General features: G+C 44.4%; 1 protein-coding gene across 1 annotated transcript in view; it reads left to right on the forward strand.

The window, feature by feature from the left end:
- Positions 1 to 5,112, forward strand: part of LOC102512329 (DNA dC->dU-editing enzyme APOBEC-3F) — a 32,473-nt gene extending 27,361 nt beyond the window's left edge. Inside the window, 4 exon segments of the mRNA XM_014551719.2 lie at positions 2,967 to 3,123; positions 3,821 to 4,088; positions 4,372 to 4,487; positions 4,825 to 5,112. Of these exon segments, the coding sequence (XP_014407205.2) occupies positions 2,967 to 3,123; positions 3,821 to 4,088; positions 4,372 to 4,487; positions 4,825 to 4,914 (631 nt within the window). The 3' untranslated portion in view covers positions 4,915 to 5,112.
- The last annotated feature ends 7,459 nt before the right edge of the window (positions 5,113 to 12,571 follow it).

Below are 12,571 nucleotides of genomic sequence, written 5' to 3' on the forward strand. Positions count from 1 at the left end.
CTTAGCCTCTCTGTGCTGGGACCTCATCTAAGAAGTCAGGATAATGATCCTCCCTTTTTGATGGTATTGGGGTCTGGGGTAGTGGACGGTGCACAGGATCTGCTCAACACAGGGCTGGAGATGAAAATTTGGAGTGCTGACCTCCAGCCCTCATTTTCCATCTTGTCCAGAGTCTTATCAGGATATTGAATGACAACTAAATGCCAAGCAGGGGTTGGGTGGACAGGCCTCCAGCCTGCCCTTACCCCAGAGGTGCTGGCCTCTGTCCTGCACTCTTCAGCCAGGGTCTGACCCATCCCCTCTCTCTAGCATCTTTACTTTCTCTTTCCCTTTGCAATAATGTTGGGGCCTGCTGCACAGAGGGGCCCTTCTCCATCAGAGACTGAGCTCTGCCAAGAGGGAGGGCCCAAGAGAAGGTGGGGTCTGAGCCTGAGGAAGCAAACCACCCGAGGGCCCTCCCACCCCTGGTGCCAAAGCAGGAAGGAGGTGGGGCTTCGGCTGAGCCAGCCTGGGAGGTCACTCACAGATAAGGGGCTGTCCTAAAGCAAGGGCCCGGGAGAGGAAATGGAGCCAGAGTGCCCATGACAAAGGGCTGGGCTGAGACAAGCCTTCCCAGGCAAGGAGACTGCACTGGACTCCCAGGATCAGGTAAGTCAAGAGCCCAGCAGGAGGAAAGAGGTCCAGGCCGAGAGAAGAGAACCACCCTAGGGCCTCCTCGCTCTGATTACTGAGACAGGAAGGGCATCCACCACTCCGACAGCTGTAGGAAGACAGTCTCAGAAAAGGGGCTTTCCCAAGGCCAAGGGCAGCCTTGTGAGAGAGAGGTGGAGCCAGAGAGCCCACGTCCAGGACAAGTTGGGACAAGCCTGCCAGGGAGGCTGGGGCTAGGCTGCAGGGACCAGGTACCACTGCCTGCTCACCTCTCGGCCTTGGGCTCTGCTTCCTGCCTCTTGCCTCCATCTGCCCTGCTCCCAGCCCTGGGTTCTCTCCTCTCGGACTCCTTCCCTGCAGGGCCTTCTCTCACCTCAGGCCCCCCAGCCCTGCCTCTGCCACAGCCTGTCTCTGTGTGCCTGGCCATCTCTCTGTGTCCCTGGCCATATTCCATAGGCACAGCCACCAGGGCTTCCTAAAGCTCTTTGTTCACCCTCAATCCCAGACTTGAGGTTCAAGGATGATTGAAACAATTTTTGGAGTCAGCTATAAAAGCATGTTTATAAATTTTATTTTAAAGGCACCATTTTGCAAAGAATTTCTCATTTCTGCTCTGTGGAGGGAAAACTCTCCAAGACAAGAAGGTAACTCATTTTCCCTGAAGACAATACCAAGTTTGAAAAATTAAATTGGTCTTTAAATACTTCTTACAAGTTGTTTCTATTACATCTATGATTTTAGCTATTCAAGGTCAAGGTTCAACACTTGTGCCATGAAGATAAGTCCTCTTGTCTAAAATTTGAAATTTTTTAGCCTTGAGTGTCTGGGTTTCCCCAGAACTGGGCAGTTTCCCAGAACGTGGGAACTTCAGGGCTAAAATTCAGAAGATTCCAGGCAAATGGATCAGTGATTGTCTAAAGTGTGCGGTGAATGGGGTTTCCCTCCTTTTTTAAAAAAAAAAATATTTATTGTAGATTTTCTTCTTCTTTTCTTTCTATTTTTTTAAATTGAAGTATAGTTGATTTCCCTTCTAATCCTTACCCTGAGGGTGGCCAGTTGCCCTAATGGGGAATATGAACTTCAGGTGAGGTCACTGGATCATCAGCCACGGTCCAGAGATGGTCTCTTCAGCAATTGTTATCCAAGTCCACCTAACGGTTTACTAATTAACACAAGGGATGTTAGAGATAGGTTTCCATTGACGAAATTAGTGGCTTTGTTAATTAGCGTTAACAGATATCAGAAATGGTTTTCCGTTGGTGGAATTGGTGGTGTTTCGGTGAGTTGCCTGGAAATATGGCAAGGTTTTTCTGGCCTTGCAGGAACAGAGTGTTGTGCCTTGTGGTCTGTGCCCTGAGGGCACCCTTGGCTTGATTCCTGTCTCCAGACACAAGTTCCAAGGACCTGAGGTCACCTGAGCCTGATTTGATGGTCAGCCAAGTCACATTACCTTGGGTGGAGTGTCCAGGACAATGGGATGGGGCCATTGAGCCTCCTGAGGTCGTTCAGGCTGGTGTCCGCTTGGTTATGAATGCCCAAGTACAGTGGAGCTCCGGCCAGAGCATGCCTTCATGCGCCTCTTGTGGGCATGGCAGGAACACTTCTGGTTATATCCACCTACTTCTAATGCAGAGCCAACAGCATTTATCCAAAAGAACCTGCTGGTTCTGCATTCCCACCTGGGTCGGGCCACTTTGCAATATAATGTTAAGTGAAAGAACAGCAAGATACAAAATAGAATATTTCACAGGGTATAATCACAATTAGGAGAAAAAAGTTGCGTGAGCCCTTCAGCGAGAAGTCTCTGTCACCACACTCTCTTGGTGAGAACAGTTTTTCCTCTTCACACTCCTCTGTGCTCTTTGTGCAGACTAAATTGTGATACACACGCCTCAGCTAAGAGCACAGTGCTAAAGGAAGCACCAGCTTGCATCCCCTGACTCCCCAAAGAGAAGGGTTAAGCTGTTAGACACAGGGTTGAGGTGCCTGTGGGTCCTGAACAAGGGTCTGGGGCTCAGGACAAAGATGTCAGAGCTGGAGATGACAGGCAGTGTCCAGTTCTTAGCCCAGGGGTCCTGCCTGCAGTGGCTGTGGGGGAGCTCTGCCAGGCTGGAGATGGGACACTGTGTGAGGTGGGAGAGCTCACTCTCTTCCTCTCCCTCCTGAGTTCTCCTGGCCAACAGAGAAGGAAGAGACCCTTCCTAACCTCCACTTAGGGGCCCAAGTGAACCCAAGGAATTGGGTTCAGAACATGACAGAGCCTGGGTGATGCCAGAGAACGCTCTCTGCAGCCATGATTTTCTCTTGTTGCACAGGAACACAATGAGCCTGCTAAAGGAAGATATATTCAACAAACAGTTCGGCAACCAGCCCCGGGTCACGGCGCCCTACTACCGGAGGAAGACTTACTTGTGCTACCAGCTGAAGGGGCCCAATGGCTCCATACTTGCCCAAGGCTGCGTCCGAAACAAGGTGCCAAGTGTGTTCTCTGGGCATAGGGCAGGCGGGGCAAACCCTGGCCGTGCAGGGAAAATCCTGAGGCTTAGCAGGGTCTGAGTTAGCCCAGCTTCTCTGGAACCCTCCAGACTTGTTCCCATCCCTGGACCGACACAGAAGCCCTTCCCTCCAGCAGAGCGCTCTTCCTGCCCCTCTTGGAGAAGTTAATGTTCCCTCATCCTCCAGGTCTCAGCTCCTTCACCACTTCCAGGAAGCCAAGCACTCTTCCAAGGGCTGAGCGCTTAACCTCACCGACAAGATCTCCATCACATTTCTGCCTTTCTGTCTATCTTCCTCCCTGTCCCCTCCTTCCACCCTCCCTCCCTTGGTACCCTCAGGTTCAAACATCTCCAGACAGCCTCCTGCGTGTGTCCAAAAGCCAGGTCACAGAGCATTCTGAGACTGGGCTGTGGGAGTGTCTGTTCTACAGCCTGTCTCCCTCTCTGGCCACTGGCACCCTGATCCGATTCCAATTAAGCTATGGATGAGTGAGACAGTGAAGGAGTGAATAATGAGGGAAGGAAGGAGGTTTTCTCCTTGTCATAGGCAAGTTCACATACTCGGAAGTTCACAGGATAGAGCCTCTCATCCCCAGCTTCACCCTTGGTATGTGACCTCTGGCCTCTGCCTTCTAAACCAACCCTTCCTTCTCTCTGTCTGGGACTCTCTCCAGAAACAGCGACATGCAGAAATTCGCTTTATTGACAAGATCAACTTTATGAATCTCAACCCAAACCAGAGCTACGAAATCATCTGCTATGTTACGTGGAGCCCTTGCCCCACCTGTGCCGAGAAACTGGTTGATTTAATCAACGATCAAGTCCACCTGAAACTGCAGATCTTCGCCTCCCGCCTGTACTTCCACTGGGTCAGGAAGTATCAGATAGGGTTGCAGTATCTGTGGGCTTCTCAGGTCACAGTGGCTGTCATGAACCGCCAAGGTAGGTAGAGAGACAGAGCTGTCAGTGGATGGGAGGGGCTGCATTTCTGAGAGAGAAAGCCACTGAGTGGGAGTTGGGGTAAGGGGGTGCTGGACAGGAAGGATGGTGGCCCAGCTGAGACCCAAAGTGTGATACCACCTGAAATGAAAATTCCAAGGACAGACTAATTCCAGGGAGAAGAAGAGAGGGAAGAGGAAAGAAACAGGGGACCCTGGCCCTGTGGGGTACAGGCTTGCTGCCCCGTGCCCTTGTGGCCTGACTCAGTTTCCTTCTCTCACCTCAGAGTTTAAAGACTGCTGGGAAAAGTTTGTGGACAACCAGGGGAAGGATTTCCAGGGCTGGTATAAGCTGGAGGAATACAACAGAAGCATCAGCCGACGGCTCAACAGGATCCTGATGGTGAGAAGCTGTTCTCAGCGCAGGCCCCCGCCTCTCTCTCCCTGCCCTTCTGTCCATCACCCTTCTCCTTGCTCTCTCCCCACTGTCCCCTACTCCTTTCTCTTGTCTCATGACAACCTCTTTTGCTCCCCTCTCCCAGGGGCTCCCAGTTTCTTCCTTGTCTCTCTCTTCATAGACTCTTGCTGGCTTTCTGTTTCTCTCAAGGCCTCCCGACCCACCTTGACCCAGTTCTTTTCTTGTCCCAGCATTTTGAGCATTACCTCTTACCTCTCCCCACTTTTTCCCTGCACAGTTTCCTGCCAATCGAAGCTTTCTCATCTCTCTCCTTCTCTCTCAGCAGCCCTTGAAGCAGAATAATTTAGAGGATTCCTTCAGAGATTTGAGACTTGGATCCCCATCACCTTCGTCAAGAAGCTACTCAAGATGACTATTCTTGGGGCATCTTAGTGCTTCAGAAACTGCTGACTCTTAGGGGCAACTGGCAACTTCTACTGGCATACCTGGCCCTCAGCCAAGTCAGAACCGTCTTTCCTCTTGCATTCTTCTGTTTCCTTTTCGACTTACGTAAATATTTTTATAGTTGAAAAAATAAAAATAATTCGAAAGCTTGGGTTACTTTCTAAAAGAGGAATCAGGTCTTTCCTTCATAAAAAGAAAAAAATGAGTATAAAGAAGCTTTATACTACAGCACCAAGAAAAGATTTACTTGAGAACTCCCAGTATGGTATAGAATAGTTAGATCATTTTGTGGTTCAAGTAGTCTCTGTTCCTTCTCAGTATCTAGTATTTGTCTAAATAAATGAGGTAAAACTTTATTGAGTGGAGTTGACCATAGTAATGGGAAAAAATATGCTTGGAAGTGTGTTTTTCAGTGTTCTTGGTTGCAGCAACAGGCTCCAACTCTGGCTAATTAAAACAGAAAAAAAAAGACTTAATAGAAAGATGTTGAGTGGCTCCCTGAATTGCTAGGAAAGATAAAGGACTAGATCTGAAGCTTCAAAGCCAGGAAGGATATGCTGCTAGTTGGTCTAGTCATGACAGGATTGCTGGTGGTGGAATACTCCATCCACACCAACCACACCTGGAAGCTGGATGCTGACACAGAACCCCTGCTCTGGCTGCCTCCACTGCCAACAACCCCACCAGAATGGAGGAAAAGGAGGGAGGAAACAGTTACAATAAATAATGAACACAGCATAAGATGAAAAGAGTAAAGTCAAGTGTATCACACTAAATGTGATCAAAATTAATTCTTCCATGCTGCTTACAAAAAACACTCTTTAAATAATAGAGATCGAATCTCCTAGAAAAGAACATGGGCAAAATATTCTCTGACATAACTCAGAGCAATGTTTTCCTAGGTCAGTCTCCCAAGGCAATAGAAATAAAAGCAAAAACAAATGGGACCTCATTAAACTTATAAGCTTTTGCACAGCAAAGGAAACCATAAACAAAATGAAAAGATAACCTATGGAATGGGAGAAAATATTTGCAAATGGTGTGACTGACAAATAGTTAACTTCCAGAATATACAAACAGCTCATACAACTCAATAATAAAAACCAAACAACCCAGTCAAAAAATGGGCAGAAGACCTAAATAGACATTTCTCCAAAGAAGACCTACAGATGGCCAACAGGCACATGAAAAGATCCTCAATATTACTAATTATCAGAGAAATGCAAATCAAAACTACACCAGTCAGAATGGCCATCATTGAAAGTCCACAAATGATAAATGATGGAGAGCATGTGGAGAAAAGGGAACTCTCCTACACTGTTGGTGGGAATGTAGTCTGGTGCATCCACTATGGAAAACAGTATGGAGATTACTTAAAAAACTAAAAATAGACTTAAAATATCATCCAGCAATCCCATTCCTGGTATGTATATCCAGAGAGAAAACTCTAATTCAAAAAGACATACACACTGCAATGTTCATAGCAGCATTATTTAAAATAGCCAAGACATGGAAGCAACCTAAATGTCCATCATCAGATGATTGAATAAAGAAGATGTGGTATATATACAATGGAATATAACTCAGCCATAAAAAAGAATGAAATAATGCCATTTGCAGCAACATGGATGGACCTAGAGATTATCATACTAAGTAAAGGGAGTCAGACAAAGAAAGACAAATATCATATGATATCACTTATATGTGGAATCTTAAAAAAAATGACACAAATGAACTTAGTTACAAAACAGAAAGAGACTCACAGACATAGAAAACAAAATTATGGTTACCAAAGGGGAAAGGAGCAGAGGAGGGATAAATTAGGAATTTGGGATTTGCAGATACTAACCACTATATATAAAATATATAAACAACAAGGACCTACTGTATAGCACATAGAAATATATTCAATAACTTATAATAACCTATAATGAAAAAGATATGAAAAATTATATATATATATATAACTGAATCACTATGCTATACACCTGAAACTAACTCAACATTGCAAATCAAGAAAAATTAAATAATAGAAATTGAAACTGATGGGATGAACAAAGAGATACCAGGCAAATTATTTTGTAAAAAAAAGCAAGAGTGGCAATATTACACAAAGTGGAGTTAAAGGCATCAGACAGGTTAAAGAGGGACTAAATATGATAACATAAAGGAACAATTAAAGAATAAAATGTAACAATCATAAACTTGTATGTACCAAACAACATAGCAGCCATCTACATAAAGGAAAAATGATTGTAAACCCTAAGTTTGGTTGTAGCAGCAATGTCTCTAGCCCAGGAGATGAATCACAATTGGCCCAAGTCTGTCATGTGACCCTCTTCCCCTTTTCCAGAAGCTTTTTTAGCCTCTGTTAAAGCTAGAAGTGGCTGTGCGGCCCAGTTACAACCAATCAAACATAAGAAAATGTCTGCTAAGAGAGTTTTCTAATTTTGTTTCAAAAGACGTTTCAGGCAAGTAGGGTTTGTTTTTCCTGCCCACGAGTGGGATAGAACATGAGATGTTGGGAACTCTTGACAGTTTCCATGCAACCATAAAATGAAGAGCATGGGAACAAAAAGCCAAAATGTTGAGGATGATGAAGCAAAAAACTGGAAAAAGCATGAGTTCTTGTGGGTTTTGTCCAGCGAAAGTCCCACCACGGAAGAACAAAATTACTCAAGACTTTATTAAGTCAAGAGAGTGAGAAGGAGCCAGAGACCAACTCCTCGACCTCTTTCAGGACTCGTATTTATTGAGAATAAGCAAACAAAGGATCAGAGTAAATACATCTTAGGCATGTGAAAAGGGAGCTACAAGCATAGCAGAACGTATAAAGTTTAGCAAGTATGTAAATAGGCAAGAGTCATAAATTCTTCCAAAGAGGCACGAATGGTTGTTTTAAGCCCTAAGCAATCACAAGAGAGGTTGCGATGTTCCTGTTCCAGGGACTAGATAAAAACAATCAATACTGAGGAACAGACCACCACAAAGTTTCTTCACAATGATCAGAGATAATCTAAGCAAGCAAAGCAGCCCAGTTTTTCTGAGCTAAGGGCTAAGTCACAGTGTTCTGTGAGCGTCAGCAGCTCTACTCTATCCACCTACGCCTTAGATAAGTGAAGCGTGTCCTGCTGGTTAGAGCAAGGGACAATGCATGAGTTTTCCATTTGCAGAAGCAGCCCTCAACCTATGACCTCAAGCTATGCCAACAGGCAAAGCATGTCTCTGCTTTTTACGGCTAGGAGACGGATTGTAGCAGTGTTCTGCTAGTGAAGCAGCTTTAAAGCAACTAAACTTATTTAATTATCAGGGTAGTATTTTGGTCTGTTAATCAAGGCTTGCATTCTTACATGATTTTCACAAAGCGACATATGAAACTGATTCAATTAACAGAGTGATATATTTAATAGTATTAGAGGTTTGTGCTTTTATAAAGACCACAGAATAATATGTGAAACTTACTCAATTAAACATATCACAGTTTGTTAACCCAAGTTTGTACTCCCAGAAGTTCCTGATGTCATTGTTAATATCCGCTCTAGAAACAGTAACTACTCTAGAAATATTTACCTCTAGTATCCCTGTTAAATAAAATAATAAATGTCTGCATTATTCAAGTCTACTGGTCAGGTATTTTGTTATTAAAGATATTTGTAGCAAAATATGCCCTTACTTATGTAACTTTAAACCCAAATCTAGAGAACATAGCAAAAGCTATACTAAGAAAAAAATTGATAGGCTAAATGTTTTTATTACAAAAAAAAGAGATAAATACAGAAATTTACTACTCATTTTAAGACATTAGAAAAAGCAATGAAAAGCCAAAACCAGGAAGTTAATAAAAACCAAAGCTGAAATTAAATAGAAAATTGTAATTGATAGGTCAAATAAATACAAAAATATGTTCCTTGAAAAGACCAATAAAGTAGATACATCCAGAAAGAATCTGACAGAAGACAAAGGCAGCAAAAATATACAAGATAAGGTATGAGAAAGGAACAATAACCCTGATACAGGGAAGACTAGAAGGATTATAAGAGAACATTACATGCAAATTTATGGAAACAAATTTGAAAACCTTGAGGAAATGAACAATTCCCTAGCAAAATATAAATTAACAGAAGTCACCTAAGAAGAAGTAGACTTGAGGGATCTATTATCATGGAGAGGATTGGAAAGATAAAGATCCACCACCTGAAAAAGAAAAAAGAAAGAAAGAAATGCACTAGGACCAAATGTATTCACAAAACTTTCTATCAAACCTTTAAAAAGTATATAATTTCAGTGTTAATCAAAGATTACAAGTTACATAAATTTCTCCCAACTCACATTGTGAATAAACATAGTTATAGATCAGGAAATAGATCAATAGAATTCATTACACAACAGATTAAAGAAGACAAACCATGTGTTCAGCTTTTCACCCTTGAGTATGTTAGCTGTGGGTTTGTCATATCCGGCCTTCCTTATGTTGAGGTACCTTCCCTCAATGTCTGCTTTCTGTAGAGTTTTTATAGTAAATGGATGTTAAATTTTATCAAAAGTTTTTTCTGCATCTATTGACATAATCAAATGTATTTTTTCTTCCTCTAAATTCAGCAACAAGACATTGATGTCCACTCTCGCCACTTTTATTCAACACAGTTTTGGAAGTCCTAGCCACAGTAATCACAGAAGAAAAAGAAATAAAAGGAATCCAAATTGGAAAGGAAGAAGTAAAAACTGGCACTACCTGCAGATGACATGATACTATACATCGAAAATCCTAAAGATACTGCCAGAAAACTCTAGAGCTCATCAATAAATTCAGTAAAGTTGCAGGATACAAAATTAATATACAGAATTTATACAAAGGAATGCTACTCAGCCATAAAAAATGGTAAGACAATGCCATTTGCAGCAACATGGATGGCCCTGGAGAATGTCATTCTAAGTGAAGTAAGCCAGAAAGAGAAAGAAAAATACCATATGATATCATTCATATGTGGAATCTATGGAAAAAGAAAACACAGAACATAATGCTATTGAACAAGAAAAGTTAAACATGAAATTCTCTCTCTGTGTTTGCTTGGGCCTCCTCCCTCCCTCCCTTATGTGCAGTACGCATCTGCACGTTAACCAGAGCTCTTCAAAGGTGGGAGCGCCTGCTCAACCAGAAAGATCAATTTTTTTCCTTTCTTCTGATGCTATCAACGTTACTTCTTAAGAGAATAGTGATTGTTCCCACCTCTGTAGGGGGTCATGGTGACTTGCTGCTCGCCTTGTCTGTGCTTACCTGGACTATGTATCCTTGGTAAACTTTATGTAAAATATCAGTATGTCATTTTGATGTATGAGCCTTTGTCTCAAAAATGTATATGACTGTGCCTCTGACTTCTAACTAATAGGTGGAACAATTCTTAGAGCTTTCTGAGAATCTGCTTCCTGGGTTATAATGCTCAGTTTGGCTAAAATAAAATTCCCTCTTTTCTTCTTAACTTAATAGTTAATTGAATTTTCGTTGACACGAGGAAACATCAGATGAGCCCAAGTTCAAGGGCCCACTTCAGATAGCTCACTTACCTGTCATTGGACATACAGCACCCATAGCTGGGGGGAGCAGGGAAGGGAATTGGGAAAAAGAGCATTTTGTTGGATAACTGCCACTTCCTCTCCTCCCAAATAATGAAGGTTCTGTCAGCAGAAAGACAAATTGCGTGTTGGTAGGTAACTGTCAAGAGCTGATTTGTGTCTCCACTTAAAATTCATGTGTTGGAGTCCTAACCCCCAGGACCTCATGTGGCTGCGTTTGGAGATAGAGCCTTTAAAGAGGTGATTAATTTAAATGAGATCATACGGGAGAAACCTAAGCCAGTGTGAGTGGTGTCCTCATAAGAAGAGGGGAGTAGGACACAGACACACACAGAGGGAAGACCAGGTGAAGACATGGGGAGAAGAGGGCCGTCTACAAGCCAAAGAGAGGCCTCGGGGGAAACCACTCTACCGACACCTTGATCTCAAACTTCTAGCCTCCAGAACTGTGAGAATATAAATTTCTACTGTTTAAGCCCCACCCGTCTGTGGTCCTTTGCTCTGGTGGCCCTAGGACACTGATACGGCAACTAAGGCTGTCAGCATCAGTGCGGCACTGCGTTGGGGAGCGCAGGACTCAGGAGACAGTCAGCCCAGCCGGGCCCTTCTTCAGCAAGAAGTGGGTACAAAGAACCAGAAGCCGGGGTTGGGGGTGTAGGTGCTTCATGGCTGTTGGAAGCACTTTATTCCCTCTTATTGTTTGTGTCCTGACCTTGACGTCCATGTCAGAAGCCTCTTGGGAAGAACCTCCCACTCCCATAGGAACTAGCCTGGCTGGTTATTTCTGGAAAGCTGACCACTCTGTTCAATTTTAGTATATGTGCTGCCAAAGCGAGCACTGACCACTCTGTTCAAATGTCACAATGTCCAGAGTGGGTGTGTTCCCGAGGTCTGTTTGGAAAACCAGACTTTGTTGCTCAGGAAGCCTGTTTCCACCCCTTACCAATCCTCCTGCGTGCGCCCTCTACTGGCTGCCCGTTCAGCTCCTGTTGGTTCCTCTCCCGCTCTGACCTCAGCCACTTTGCTACCTTCTGGAAATTCCTCACCATTTCTCCTTTGTTGGATGCCTCCTTTCCTGTTTTCCAGTCCTGCTATCCATCTTTCTCTCATTTCAGCTTGCATTTTATTAACTGGTTGCTTGACTGACATTTTACTGGGATTTTAGGAGGGAGGAAAGAGAAATGCTTGGGGTCACTTTGGCATCTTGGACCAGAGCACTCACCATAGAGAAAACTCTTAAGAAATGGGAGGATAGGATGAACTATCTACCTATCTGGTGGTGGATGACAGCCAGCCCCTGTCCTTGTCCCCCCAGGGCCTGTACAACAAGCCCAGCATGGAATGGCCACGGTGGAAGAAATGGAGACTACGAATGGGGCCAACAGCATGCGCTTCCTCTCACAAAGCCGGTCCCAAGGTTCGTTACTGCAGCTGATGAGTGTCCAACCTGTCAGAGGTGGACACTGAGGGCAGGCCCTCGATGTGGTGCCATCCTTCAAGGAGATGGGCTGGAAATTTCATGGCAAGTTGATTACATTGGACTTTTTTCCTACTGGAGGGGTCAGCTGTTCACACTTACCACACCGGACACCCACTCAGGATGCGGGTTTGCCTTCCCTGTCCTCAGTGTCTATGCTGTCACCACCACCATCATCCTGCGGAGCTGGGGCCGTTGAGCTGTTTCTCCCTCTTTCACTGACACTTTCATGGCTGTGGCCACCACCATCCCCTGCCACTGGGTGGCCACGTGGCCTCTTATCTGTTCTTCCCACTGCCTGTCCTGTTCCCATCCGGTCTCTACTCTCTTCCAGGGACGAACCCAAGTACAGATGTGCTTGGAGGGATCTCCTGACTCATGTTGGCTCTGACTACTACTCTCTGGGTTCAGTCAGGTGTGCTGAGCTTGGCTGAACAGAATAGTATATGAGAGTCAGCCCATGACAGTCCTGGGTTCCAGAATCTGCAATGGCAGAGACCTGGGATGCTGACCACTCCTAGGCTCCAGGACGGAATATTCTTGGCAGGAAGCAGAGAAAAGATGGAGAAGAAATCAG

The sequence above is a fragment of the Camelus ferus genome, chromosome 12, assembly GCF_009834535.1.
Source record: "Camelus ferus isolate YT-003-E chromosome 12, BCGSAC_Cfer_1.0, whole genome shotgun sequence".
Lineage (NCBI taxonomy): Eukaryota > Metazoa > Chordata > Mammalia > Artiodactyla > Camelidae > Camelus > Camelus ferus.